Source organism: Corapipo altera, unplaced genomic scaffold, assembly GCF_003945725.1.
Source record: "Corapipo altera isolate COAL_440 unplaced genomic scaffold, ASM394572v1 104, whole genome shotgun sequence".
NCBI lineage: Eukaryota > Metazoa > Chordata > Aves > Passeriformes > Pipridae > Corapipo > Corapipo altera.
In genome coordinates, this window is record NW_020884920.1 from 5692335 (window position 1) to 5705861 (window position 13527).

General features: G+C 44.8%; 1 protein-coding gene across 1 annotated transcript; it reads left to right on the plus strand.

The window, feature by feature from the left end:
* The first annotated feature begins 176 nt into the window (after positions 1-176).
* TEKT4 (tektin 4) lies at positions 177-9446 on the plus strand. The gene is made up of 6 exons (XM_027656758.1): positions 177-763; positions 2461-2531; positions 4086-4229; positions 5437-5659; positions 6804-6958; positions 9087-9446. The coding sequence occupies exons 1-6, from the start codon at positions 236-238 to the stop codon at positions 9304-9306; spliced, it is 1341 nt and encodes a 446-aa protein (XP_027512559.1). The 5' UTR covers positions 177-235; the 3' UTR covers positions 9307-9446.
* Positions 9447-13527: the final 4081 nt, after the last annotated feature.

The following is a 13527-nucleotide window of genomic DNA, read 5'->3' on the forward strand; positions in this document are numbered from 1 at the left end:
CCGCCATGACACCCCCACCCTTGTGTCCCCGTCGCCATGGCAACAAGCAGCGCGGGGGGCGGGCGCAGGTGGCGGCATCCCCCAATCAGAGGCGCCCTCAGGGCATATCCTCGCTGCGATTGGTTAGTGAAGGTGTCCGTTAAATCGCGGCGCCGGCTCCTCATTGGTGGCGGCCGTTGCCGCGGTGACGGGCGGACGCCGAGCGGGAGGCGGGAGCGCCCGGCGAGGCTCCGCCATGTCCGCCATGGCTCTCCCCGAGGAGCCGGTGCCGCCGGCCGTGCCCTCCTGCCCCCTGCCCGGCAAGATCTGCGATGTGGTCCGCGACGAGAGGCCCGGCTCGTGCTGCGGCATGGCCATGGCCGGCTTCCGCACCTCCAAGTACCAGCTGCCCGAGTGGCACCGCAGGAACGCCCGGGTCTACAACCGGGCGTACACCGTGGGCGAGGAGTCGGAGCGCGACCTGGCCGAGTCCAAGCACCTCACCAAACATGCGGCCGCCTGCGCCCAGAGGGCACAGGAGTACTCCAAAACCACCCTGGCCCAGCGCCTGCAGGACATCCACTTCTGGAGGGTGGAGCTGCAGAAGGAGGTCATGGAGCTGGACGCCGAGACCAACCTGCTGGCGGCGCAGAAGCTGCGGCTGGAGCGGACCCTCGATGCCACCGAGGTGCCCTACGGGGTGGTCACCGATAACCTGCAGTGCCGGGAGAGGAGGCAGCCCCCGGACCTGGTCATTGATGAGGTGGAGAGGCAGCTGCTGAAGGTGAGAAGGACCTTAAAGGCGGTGGCTGCTCCAGTCTGTGAAACGAGGAGCAGCTCGGGCAGCAGGTGAAGGTTCTTCTGCAATGCCGAGGCCCAGTGACCCTCCTGGACTGTGTCGTGTCACTCCAAGTGTTAAGAAGGATTGTTTAAAGTCCATCCTCTATTTAAAAAGTGTTTAAAATCACAGGAGTGTGGCTAGAGCAGAGCAGATCCCTCTGAATGCTCCTCTGAACGTGGACCTTCTCCCAGGAACCAGCCCCAGGTTGTCCCACGGTGTCCCAATCCAGGGACCTGGATCAAAGCATTTCATCTCCATCCCGGTGCCACAGCTCCTCCAGCCAAACAACCTGACTTCTGAACTCTTCTCAAAGTTAAGAAAAATCATTTATTAGGAAAATTCCTCCTCATTTCCTCCTGCTTGTTCCCCCCTGGCAGCCTTGGACTGCCACTAATTAGGAGAAGTTCAGTTTTAAATGTCAGATTTGAATATCTCCTCAACAGGGAATCCACTTTTCAGTTATATTTTGAGTCATTTCACGAGAGAATTTGTTCTTTTTGCATTATGTCACTCTCCAATGGAGAGACCTCCATTGCTAAAGGGAGGCTTTTCCATTTAAAACTCCCAAGGAGCTGGATGTCTCTTTATTTACATGGAGACTGACTCCCCACCTCACAATAATTTCAATTATTATAAATGTAACCCTTTAAACCCCTTATGAATTTTTAATTTAACAACTCACCCGTTGCAGGAAGTGTTCTCCCACTTTGTAAAAGGACACCTTCAGCTGTGGTTTTATTTTAATTATGCCTCAAAAATAATGTTTTCTTTCTCGTTGTGATTGTCCTTTTCCATTTGGAACCAACTGATCTTTTTTCTGGTCCCTGTTGCTTTCTTGGGATGGAGAATCTGACACTGCAGGGACACATCCCCTCATTTATTTGTCAAAAACAGGACAAGGATCAGTGGAATCTGGGAATAAACTTTATTAGCAAGGAGATCCTCCCTTAGCTGTCACTGATGTAAAGCAGAATTAATTAGGTTTTCATATGCAAAAGCTCTAATTTTTTTTTTTTAGCCTCAAATATTAAATTCCTTTACATAATCCCAAAGAAAAGGCTGGAATTTTCTGGGGTTTTATAGTACTGTGGAATCCCCAGGTCAGTGATTGTTGATGGTTTATCCCTAAAGCAGCTTTATGGGGTCAAAAATGAGCACCAGGTACTTTTTATTCGACAAGAGATTATGACAAGAAGGAAATTTTTCATTTTGGTCACATTTGTGTTGGATTAAACATTCCAGTTTGAGGTGAAACACCTTCCACTAGCCCAGGTTGCTCCAACCTTGGCCTTGGATACTTCCAGGGATGGGGCAGCCACAACTTCCCTGGGCATCCTGTGCCTTCCATAATATGGCAGAACATTGAGTTTTCCAGCAAATACCCAGGCAATATGAAAATAATGAATTCCCAGGCTTTAGAAGCATTCCAGGTATTGCTGCTGCCTTAGACTTAGGGCTGAGTTCCCTCAGGATCTGCTGATTCCTCAAAAAAAAAAAATCAGAATAAGTTAAGAGCAGGTGAGAAAATTTCAGTGTTTATCTGGTTTTATTGATTTATCCACCACCACTGAAATCAAATTCCTTGGCAGGATGGTGTGTCCTGCTCTGGATGTCACAGAAATATCCCTATTTTTATTTAGGAAGCTGATCTTATCAGGAATATCCGGGATCTTTTGAAAAGAACTATAATCCAAGCCACCAACCAGATCCGGTAGGACATTTTCCCTGCTACATTAGCAGCTGATTTCTGGAGCCATAATAATTCCTGGGACATGGGAATAACGGATAGAGACCTCACCAGTGCTTATGGGCTGTGGGAATTCCATTTAAACTTGGAAAAGGCAGTGATGAAACTCGAGGATTTTCAGGTAGAATAAAGTAGATTTGGATTTCCAGGCCTGGTTTCCAACGTGGGGTTGATTTTTTCCAACACTAAATTCCGGTGCTATAAAAGTATTCCCTGGATGATTCTTGCACCTCGTGATGGATTTGTGTTATTGGATGGTTTAAAGGAATTTCACCTTTCCCAAATGAGTTTTTTGCCACCAGGTGTCAGTGTGAACTTTAAATCTGTCCCAGCAGGAGTGTTCACTGCCTTTCCAAAGAATTATTTGCTTGGAATTTCTAACAAACCCTTTGGAAAGATGTTACCTGACCCCTTAAGATGCATCAATATAACCGACCTGACTGCTGGAAACCTTGAGATTTTAACTTTAATTCTTTTTTTTAAATCTGCTCCTATTCTACCAGATAAAATAAAATATTGTTTTTTAAAAGAATGGCTATAAATGCAAGATAATAGAAATTAGTTCTGTTACATCAATTAGAGGATGAGAGGAGCCTATTTGGCTTTTTGGAATTCTTGTAAGATCATTTTAGTCCCATTTTAGTCCCATTTTCCGGTAGAGTATTAATTCCTTGGGTGAGAGTGACATCTGCTGTCCCCAGCTGATAACGACCCGTAGCTTTTGGAATTGGAATGTTAATTAATTGTGTGATGTGTGACTCTAATTGGCGACAGAGCAGCAGTTTGAATCTGAATATCGCTGGATTTGTATCTTCCAAGGACAAACTGCACGGAAGGCTGGATAGGAGGGCTCAGGGAATGTGTGGGGTCACTTTGGGGAGGTCTGGAATTTGAGATATGCTCAATATGTTGGTGAAAAGGGAGGATGAGTCTTCCACTGGCACTTCCTGATGTCCTGTCAGGGATGGAGTGTTCTGTTGGGCAAACCTCTTGCTCTCCTCATGACTGCAGCTGTCCCCACTGCTGAAAAAAACCCAATAAATTTGAGGATTCTTGTGTAAAATCGCAAGTGCAACCACTCCTTTGTCTCAGGGGATGAGCTCTGAGTCTTCAGCAGGTTCAGAGTTGGACTGGAGGACTGGGACAGTGGAATCAAGGAATGGGTTGGGTTGGGAAGGACCTCCAAGCCCATCCAGTTCCACCCCCTGCCGTGGGCAGGGACACCTTCACTAGCCCAGGTTGCTCCAACCTGGCCTTGGGCACTTCCAGGGGTGGGGCAGCCACAGCTTCTCTGGGCAACCTGTGCCAGGGCCTCCCCACCCTCCCAGGGAAGGATTCCTTCCCAATATCCCACCTAAATCAGGCTTAGTGTCCTTCTAGGAGCTGCTTGTGGGATTTTAGAGACAAAAAGGAAGGTTTCTGGTGACACGAAGGCCCAAAGCTGAGCTTCCAAGTGCCTGTGCTGGGTCTGGGGGTTGGGTTGTTCCCCACTAACAATGTGTGGGTTTAACTTTTCAGCTCCAATCGGATTCAGAAGGAGTTTTGTGAGCTGGACTGGTCGGACAAGGTGGAGACCTATCACATAGATGACAAATGTGTGACCTACAACAACGACAGCACCAACATCCAGTTCCACCCCAGCTCTGTCAAGTTCGAGGAGAAGTGAGTGATTCCTGTCAGTTATTCCTCCTGGAATAACCCCAGGAAAATACAACATCCTTGGAGGCACTGCAGGCTGACCCTGATGGGAATTAAAGGGGGGATTCTGGTTCCTTGGACACAGAAAATAGGTTTAAAACAGCTCCACGGAGAGCAGAGTTAATGCCACCACCCCTGATGGCAAAGCTGGCCATGCACAGGAAAGCTGAGCTTGGAGGGGGTTTTTTTTGGAAATAATTGGCTTTGTGCTGCTAAAGGCTGATCTAAATCCTGTTGGGACTTGCTGTTTGACATTGGAAGGCAAGTCATTCATTTGGGAAAGGCCAGTACTGCTTCCTGCACATGGACAGGAGTGGTGGGACATCAACCTTGGGGCTTCCCCCTCTCCTCTCAGGGATGTCCTGTCCCAAGGGCTGTGGTTCCTTCTGCTGCTCCACATGGCCAAGTGTAACCAGGCATCATGGAATGGTTTGGGTTGGAAGGGAGCTTAAAAATAATCCAGTCCCACCCCTGCCCTGGGCAGGGACACCTTCCACCAGCCCAGGTTGCTCCAAGCCCCATCCAGCCTGACCTTGAACACTGCCAGGGATGGGACAGCCCCAGCTTCTCTGGGCAGCCTGTACCAGGGCCTCCCCACCCTCACAGGGAACAATTTCTTCCCAGTATCTCACCTAAATTTCCCCTCTGTCACTTTGAAGCCATTCCCCCTTGTCCTGTCCCTCCATCCTTTGTCCCAAGTCCCTCTCCAGCTCTCTTGGAGCCCCTTTACACACTGGAAAGGGCTCTAAGGTCTCCCTGGAGCCTTCTTTCCTCCAGGTTGAACACCCCACCTCTCTCAGCCTGTCAAGATCTTGTATCTTTTATTTCAGAGTAGACCCAGACTGTAAATCTTGAACACATTGATGTGTTTATTTGCTGTGACTGAACTGCTGGTGATGCACAAAGTGTGTGTCTGCTTTTTGATCCTCAGCACTGTCAGCTAAAGATGGAAGAGCTTTGGTTGATTTTGTGTCATTCTTGGCTCCCCTCATAAGCCAGAGGAACAAGAGATTATTAATTTGTTAAAGGATTAGTCTTCTCCCTTCATGGCAAGTCTACACTGCAAGCAATGGCGCAGAGGTTGACGGCGCTTTTGCAGGGAGAGAACTGGCTTCAGGCTGTCTTCTGGAGGGCAAGATTCCCATTTTATTCCATTTTTCTCTTCTTCCAGCGCCTCCACACCCAAGACCTGGGCCCAGTTCAGCCATGACAACATTTATAGTGCGGAACAGGAAAAATTGGCCTCTGTGCAGCTCCGCTCCCTCATCAACAACATCATCCACGACGTGTCCGAGGACCTGCGGATGCAGCGGGCGGCCGTCAACGAGGCCTTCGACAACCACTGCAGGGAGCTGGATGATGCCAAGCTCAGGCTGGAGCAGCACCTGGAAAAGGTGAGACCTTCTGAGAAGGTCACAGCAGATTTGTCTTCTCGAATGCCTCAGTCCCAGCCAGGTGTCAAACACTGTTTTGTGTCCACTCAAGGTCTGGGAAGAGCCTTCGGAGCTGGGTTGGGCCTCCAGTTCTGCTCTTTCTGCTTTTGTTGGGATGGACTTAAACATGAGGAAAATGAAACACTTCCATCCATATCTGGGCTGAACTAAAACCTCCAAGTGTGGAGCTCTCTTTGGAGGATTCCCAGGGTTCTGGGTTTTGGGGAATGCCAGCCATCACTGCAGTGGTGGCAGCAGGTCCTGTCAGGGGGTGTCCTCAGCCTCTTCCCCTTTCCCAGCGTGGAGCTGCTCCTTGTTTCCTGTAAGGCCATTGCAAGTGTGGAAAAAATAGTCATTCCTTAGGATCTGGTGGCCCTTCCTGGAGGGAGGGTGTGTTGTCCCCCCAACAGGCTGCAGAGGATTTTCTGCTGCTTCTCTGATGTGATTCTCAGTATAATAATGAGAATAAAGAGCTGCAAACCACCTTAATACTTTTATTTCTTCTATGAATAAGGTGTGTCTTCAGCCTCTTCCCCTTCTCCAGCATGGAGCAGCTCCTTATTTTGTGTTAGGCCCTTGCAAGTGTGGAAAAATAGTCCTTTCTTGGCCCTGGTTGGTAGTGACAGCTGAGCAGGTTTTATGTTTTCCATCCATGTCAGTGGTTATGAGGGAAAAGGGGGTTGGGATTTCCTGTCTTTTCCATTTCCCTCAGAAATCCCTGCCTTTCCAAGCTGATCAGCAGCTCTCAGTCTCATTCAAAATAACCTGATTTTTTTTTCTTGGAAGAAATTTACAATTAAAATCAAATTAAGTTAAGATTTACAATAGAAGCACTTCCTGGAGGTGGGATGGGTTGTCATCCCACGGGAGACATGGAAGAGGTTTTGAACAGACTGCAGAATATTTTCTGCTGCTTTTCAGACCCAAAATATAATAGTAAAAATAAAGAGGTCCAAACCACCTTTGTACTTTAATTTCTCCTAAATTCTGACCAAATATGAGGCCAGAACTGCAACAGCCTCACCAGGCCCATGAGCAGATGTTTATCCATGCTCGGGGAAAATACCATTTTTTTTAACTAGTTCTTTTCCTTGGGTGTTCTCAGATCCTCAAGGACATTGGAGAGGAGGAAGCCAACATTGTTGCCATCAAAAAAGCCATCAGGGACAAGGAAACCCACCTGAAAGTGGCTCAGACCAGGCTCTATGACAGGTCCTTCAGGCCCAACATCGAGCTCTGCAAGGATGAACCACAGTTCAGGTAATTAAACAACTTCTCCAAGTGCCTTTTCTATCCCAAAGGGACAGTTTTTCCACTTTTTCTTGGTAACACACAGCCTTTAGCTTTTATTACTTGGTTTGGTTCTGATATAAGTCACGAATAATTCAACAGAAATCCCCATCAGGAATATTTTATTTTAAATATGTTATTGTAAATTTTAATATATTATTATATTTTATAATATTAGTATTATTTATAATACTTATAATATTTATAGTATTAATAATATTTTTATAATATTATTATATTTAATTTTGTGATATTATATAAATTATAATATTTTACATTACATTATATTATTTAAATATTATTATTTTAAATATTTTATTTAAAATCTGTTATTTTAAATATTATTATATTTTATTTCATTATATTATATATATTATAATATTTTACATATTGTATTATTTAAATATTATTCTTTAAAATATTTTATTTTAAATGTTATTGCAAATATTTTTATGATTATATTTTATTTTGTGATATAATATAAATTATATTATTAATATAAATATTAATATTTAAAATATTTGAAATATTTAAATATTTTAACTATATTTTATCTATTATATTTAAGTATTTAAAATTTATTATATTATATTTATTATTTATATTTAAATTTATACATTTATATTTATATACATGTATTTATTATACATATTTTATATATTTTATATACTTTAAATATATTTATTTATTATATATTTTACATATTTATTTATATTTATAAAAAATATTACTATATTATAAATATGTTATATGTGCATTAAATATTATTATATTTAAATATTTAAATATTTTAAAATATTCAAATATTTAAATTCCGTTGTTTTAAATGTTGTCATATTTTATTTTATTACATTATATGAATTATAATATTTTACATTACATTCTGTTATATTATATTATTTAAATATTACTCTTTTAAATATTTTTTTAAATATTTTATTTTGAATTTTTTATCCTGATGTGTCAGCAAACAGAAAATCTATCCATTCAACTCTGCTTTATTCTCTGAACTGGGTAATTTGCCTTAGATTTAGATGATCCAAAGGATATTTGGCAGCACGTGGATCCCTTGCTCACAAAAACCCACCACGAGGTGGACTCTGAGTGAGGGAATTGTGCTCCAGGTGCTGGGAATGTGAATGCTCTGGGACGATCTCAGTGTGACAAAGGAGGGGGCTGCTCGTGGTTGATTTTCAGCAATAATCTGCTTTAAAACTGGAAGGCAACCAATCCTTTCCGATTGAAGGGCCCATTTTGATCTCAGCAGAAGCTTTGCCATTGATTCTCCTCCTTCCCAGTTTTCTGCCCTCGGGAAAAGTGGGGAATCAGCTTTTGCAGGGCTCCAAATCCGTGCAGCAAAGGTGCCACCCAGTGTCCTGCTCTTTGTACAGTGAGGGAGGAGTTCTGGTTAATCCAGAGGCTCCCAGCAAACCTTCCCTGCCCAAGCTTTTCAGCCTTTCCTGGGATTTAAGGAATGTTTGGTTGCCAGGCTCGGGCTGTTGGGAGCTGGCACAGCCCCCAGGGATCTTGTTTTCCCAGGAATTAAATCTGTGCCTTCTCCACAGATTGCAGCAGATTCCTCCCCCCACTGGATTGGAGCTGAATTTCTGTGCTGCTTCCAAACTTAATTGCTGCTTTTTAAAAAAATTCCGTGCTGCTGCTTCCATAAAACCTGATGTACTTTTGGAGCAAAAACTTCTCTGTCCCTTGAATTTTATACCAGAGAGCAGAGCTCCAAACCCAGGTTTAAAAAAATTCTGATTCACTCCAAACTGGGTGACTTATTCAACAATTATTGCCCTCTAATTCCTGGTACAATCCTAGAGGATGGATAATTCCACCGTGCTTAGCAGCAAAAGACATTCTTGGTACTGCCTGAATGAATTCCTGGTACTCCCTAAATCACTTCTGGGTACTACCTAAATCATGGGAGGCTGGGAGAGTGAGCTCTGCTTTCCTTGGACTTCTCTGAGCTCCTTTCTGAGGAACTGTGTGATTCCAGAGCTGGAATCTTTATTCCCATCTTTATTCCCATCCCAGCCGACCTCTCTTTGAGCTCCTCCTTCTCTTCCTTATTCCCTCCTGTCGTTCCCTTCAGGTTGGTGAGCGAAGTGGAAGAACTCACGGTGTTCATCGAAGCCCTGAAGAGAAAACTGATGGAATCTGAGCAGTGCCTGAAAAACCTGGAGGAGACAAGGATGAAGCTGGAGAAGGAAATAGCTGTGAAGGCCAACAGCATTTTTATTGACAGGGAGAAGTGCATGACCTTCCGGATCCGCTACCCCGTGGATCTGGAAGTAGCCAGTTACAAACAGTGATTTCTGTCCTAACTCTGCAAATCTGGGAGAAAAATAGAACTCCTTCTTTTCTGTTAAGCCCTTGGCAAGTGTGGAAAAAAAGTCTAGAATCTTTCATATAAATATAAAATAAATGGATATTATTACTCACAGAATTGCTGCATTCTCTGTGTTTTCGACCGGTGTTAAAATTAATGTATCGTGGTGGGCTTTGAGTCTTCCCCCTTTAAAACTCCTGCAAAACCTATTTACAGTGAATTTAAAACAGCTTAAAGATAATTCATTTCTTCTGCAGTATATCTATATCATAGGTGTAGAGTATTTTACACTTGGAGGTTTCACCTTAATATGTCGAGGGAATATATCTTGTGAATAATAACAATATACCCAGGTGGAGACAGAACATTTCTAGCTTGAAATAAGAGCAAGAAAAGTGAGGATCCCACCAGCAGCAAGGAAACAGGGGACAGACTTCAGGCTGCTCAAACATTCTTAATAAAACCCCCCAAATTTGCCCAGGTGACAATTGGTCTGTTGGCAAAACCATTCCCTGCTGAAATGTGGCCGAGGATTTTGAACCTTCAAGTCAATAAATTGAAGATTTTGAACCTTCAAGTCAATAAATTTAAGATTTTTCAGGAAAAAAACCCCAACTAAACAGCTTGGGAATTCGACCCTGACTTTTAAACTTCAGCACTTGCACGTGGAATTGGGCTCCTGACGTGTTCCAGTTATTCCCTGGAAGCAGGGAATGGGGTTATTACCCATGATGGAGAACACAACAGCCCCACCTCCCCCAGCAGAGCACCAAAGCAAATATCACTCAACCATTAGCTTAGTGGGGCACTTGGTTAAATGTGTGCCACGTCAAAAAAGGGGCACAGATGACACAGAACAGAATTTCCATTATGGTTTCCTGCATTACAGGGTTGTTTCTTTTTTGCTGTTAAAAAGCAGCTGGTCCAAGGCCAAACACCCACAAAAACCCCAGGCCAGGGACCTTTGTGCCCAGCCCTGTGAGGCAGAGCAGGGCCCATTAAGCTGAGCTGTTTGTCCCCCAAATATGTGTCCAGGACACATATTTGTGTCCTGTTCACTCAGGATGTGCAGAGCACTCCCCAACAGTTACCCTCCTGCTAAAAGCTGCTCCCATTCCTACAAAAACAGGCTGTGGCACTTGAGGCTCCTGACCCAAACCTGTCTTTTACAGCCTTTGGGCTCCAAAATTCTGGTTTTTCTATTATTTTTTTTTTTAATAGATTTGCTCTTCATCATTATATTTTTATAGGCCAGATGTCAGATCCTTGTTAGAGAGAGATCACAGAACCCAAATGGTTTGGGTTGGAGGGATCATCTCCTTCTACCCCCTTCCACACCTTCCACTAGGCCAGGCTGGTCCCAGCCCCATCCAGCCTGGACTTAAACACTTCCAGGGATGAGGAATCTTCTCTGGGCAACCTGTTCCTCCTCCTGCAAGTGTCTGGGTGTCCTGGGCAGCTTCATGGGCTCTGCTCTGCCTCACAGGGCTGGCCACAAAGCTCCCTGGCCTGGGGTTTTTGTGGATGTTTGGCATTGGAGGTTTTTTTCCTCTCTTTGACCAACTGCTTTTAACAGTAAAAAAGAAACAACCCTGTAATGCAGGAAACCATAATGGAAATTCTGTTCTGTGTCATCTCTGCCCCTTTTTTGTCGTGGGGCCCATCTGGTGGAGATGGAGCCCTCAGAGTGGTCCCTGAGCTGCCCCCCTGGGCCACCCACCCTGGCTGTGGGTGATCCACGAGCAGAGTAGGATCACCCACGGAATAAATTGAAATCCACCCCTCTTTGGCCATATTTCCACCTCATCCCCTTCTCCCATCCCCATGAAGTGCCTTGTTGAGTTGTGAGCTCGTTATTAAGGATCCTTGTGAGCAGCAGATCGTTTTTAGGATTGCTGCAGTGGAGGAGCTCTTCTCAGGAGAGGCTCTTAAAACCCAAATGAGTTCAAGTGTGCAAGAGATGAAAGCAGAGCTGCCACCACCCACCTCGCTCTGCAAAGTCCAATTTATTTGCACAAAAGCCAGTTTGGTTGTAAAACTGTTCCGTGCTTTCTGAGGAAACCTGGGAGACTTTGCCTGTTCAAAGAGGTCACTTGTGTGGAAACCTGGCAGCAGATTATCCTAAAAAGCCAACCAAAGGCTGCTGCCAAAAAATCAGGGAGCTGGCAGGTTTGTTGTAGTGTCTACATGTCTGAGAAACACAGCAAACAGCTTTTTGCACTTCCAGCAGAGGATTCCTGGTTGTCTCTACCAGCTTAAAGAACTGCTCATCACCACTAATAGAACTCTTCAAATTGGCATCACAACATTGGGTTTTTGGGTGCAAAAAGGCAGCTGGCCCTGGGGATACCTGTGTAGCCACTCACACCCTGCAGGGACACCTAATTTTTGCCTTTCTTTGGAACAGCTCCTGGTTAAACCCTGCTGAAGTCATTTAGGATTTCTAATTGTGTGGTAAAAGTTTTTCCAGAACTTGTTCACACCTCGCCCCTGGAATCAGGCAGGTCCCAGGCTGAGCCACTGCCCGGGGTTGTCACAAATGTCACCTCCTGATGCTTTCAGGGCTGAACTTCGGTGCTGAGGAAAGGGAAAATCCTCGGGAGAACATCCTGCAGAGAACAGGAGCCTCCAGCCTTTGGGATGGCACACAGGCAGCCTCCTAATTCTGTGTTTGTGTGAAAACACATCCCATCGTTTTTCCCCTAAACCAACATTTCAATTAAAAGGATTCAGCCTCCCACCCCCAAACAGCTCCAAATTCCAGCTGACTCTTTAATCAAAGCTCTTGCAAACACAGTTTCTGCTCCCTGTGCCAGCTCTGATTCCTGACGTGTCCTCGCTGGGGTGAACCAGGAGTTTTGTGGGAAAAATCCACTTCCAGCCCAATTTCTCTGGTGACCAACCTGGTGCAAATCCCCTTGGGACAACAAGGAGAACCAGAACAACGAAGGGAGGGCTGTGGTGTGATGGAGCAAACACACAGACCCCTCGTGCTGATGCTCTCACTCGGTGTCTCCTTGGAAAAACGTGATGCTGGGGGAAAGAATGGCTTTTTTTCCCCCTTTTTTTTGTTCTGAAATGTGTGGAATATCAACCAGAAATGCCCAAAGGACCATCTCTTGAATGTTGTTATCATTGCTGTGGAATTGCAGCCGTGTCCTGAAGGTCAAGAACAATCAAAGGATGTTCTGCATTAAAGGAATTGTCTGGAGCCCAGGAGCTGTCCAGGGCTGTGTTGATTTTCCATCACCTTGTCTGACCTGCTGGAAAAAAGGGAATAACCTGAGGCTGAACCTCAAAACTCAAGGAGAAACCTGAAAGTGCTTCTGGCAGGTTAAAATCCTGCTGGGAACGTGGATCCTCCTGTTTGGAGTCCTTCCTGCTTGGCTTCTTCCACCTCTTGGGCTTGCTCTGGGTGTGCAGCCCCAGCTGGAGCTGGAGCTGCTCTTCCTTTGGCTTCAGCCTTTGGATGCACAATCCCCCCTGGATGGATCCAGCTCTGGCATTAACAGCCTGGTCCATGGGAGGTGTCCCTGCCCAGGACAGGGTTTGGAATGGGATGTGTTTTAAGGTCCCTCCCAACCCAACCCCTGGTGGGATTCCTTGATCAACACTTAGGAAATGGTTTTTAAAGAAATGATTAACCATCACAGCCAAGGAATTTCTTCCCAATATCCCATCTAAACCTGCTATCTTTTACTTTAAAGCCATTAATATATAATATAAAATCCATAATAGATCACATCCATGATATATAAGTATTATATATTGTATGAGTGTCTATGAATATGACTAAAATCTAAGCCCTCAGATCCTGCTGGAGCAAAATCTATCAAGGTGCTGGAGGTTAAAACCTTTTCCTTCTGCTCCACATTGTATTTAATAGATCATGACATTGAAAAGACATTAAGGAATGACTGAAAAGGGAAAAACCAGCCCCAATCCATCTTTGCACTGAAAGCGAAATCCCAGCACTGCTCCCCTTGACATCCATGTCATTGGATGCTTTTAATTGTTCTCCTCTGACATTTCAATTATATGTTTGCTGTAAATAAATGTCAGTTTGGGGCCTGCCCAGAATAGGAGTTTTGTAGAGACTGTCTTCAAACCCTCATTACTCCCCCATGATGTACCAGCCCTGCTTCCATCTCTCTGTGCTGCCAGTCAGGTTTTTCCAGAGGGAAAGGAGATTTCCAAGTGCTCA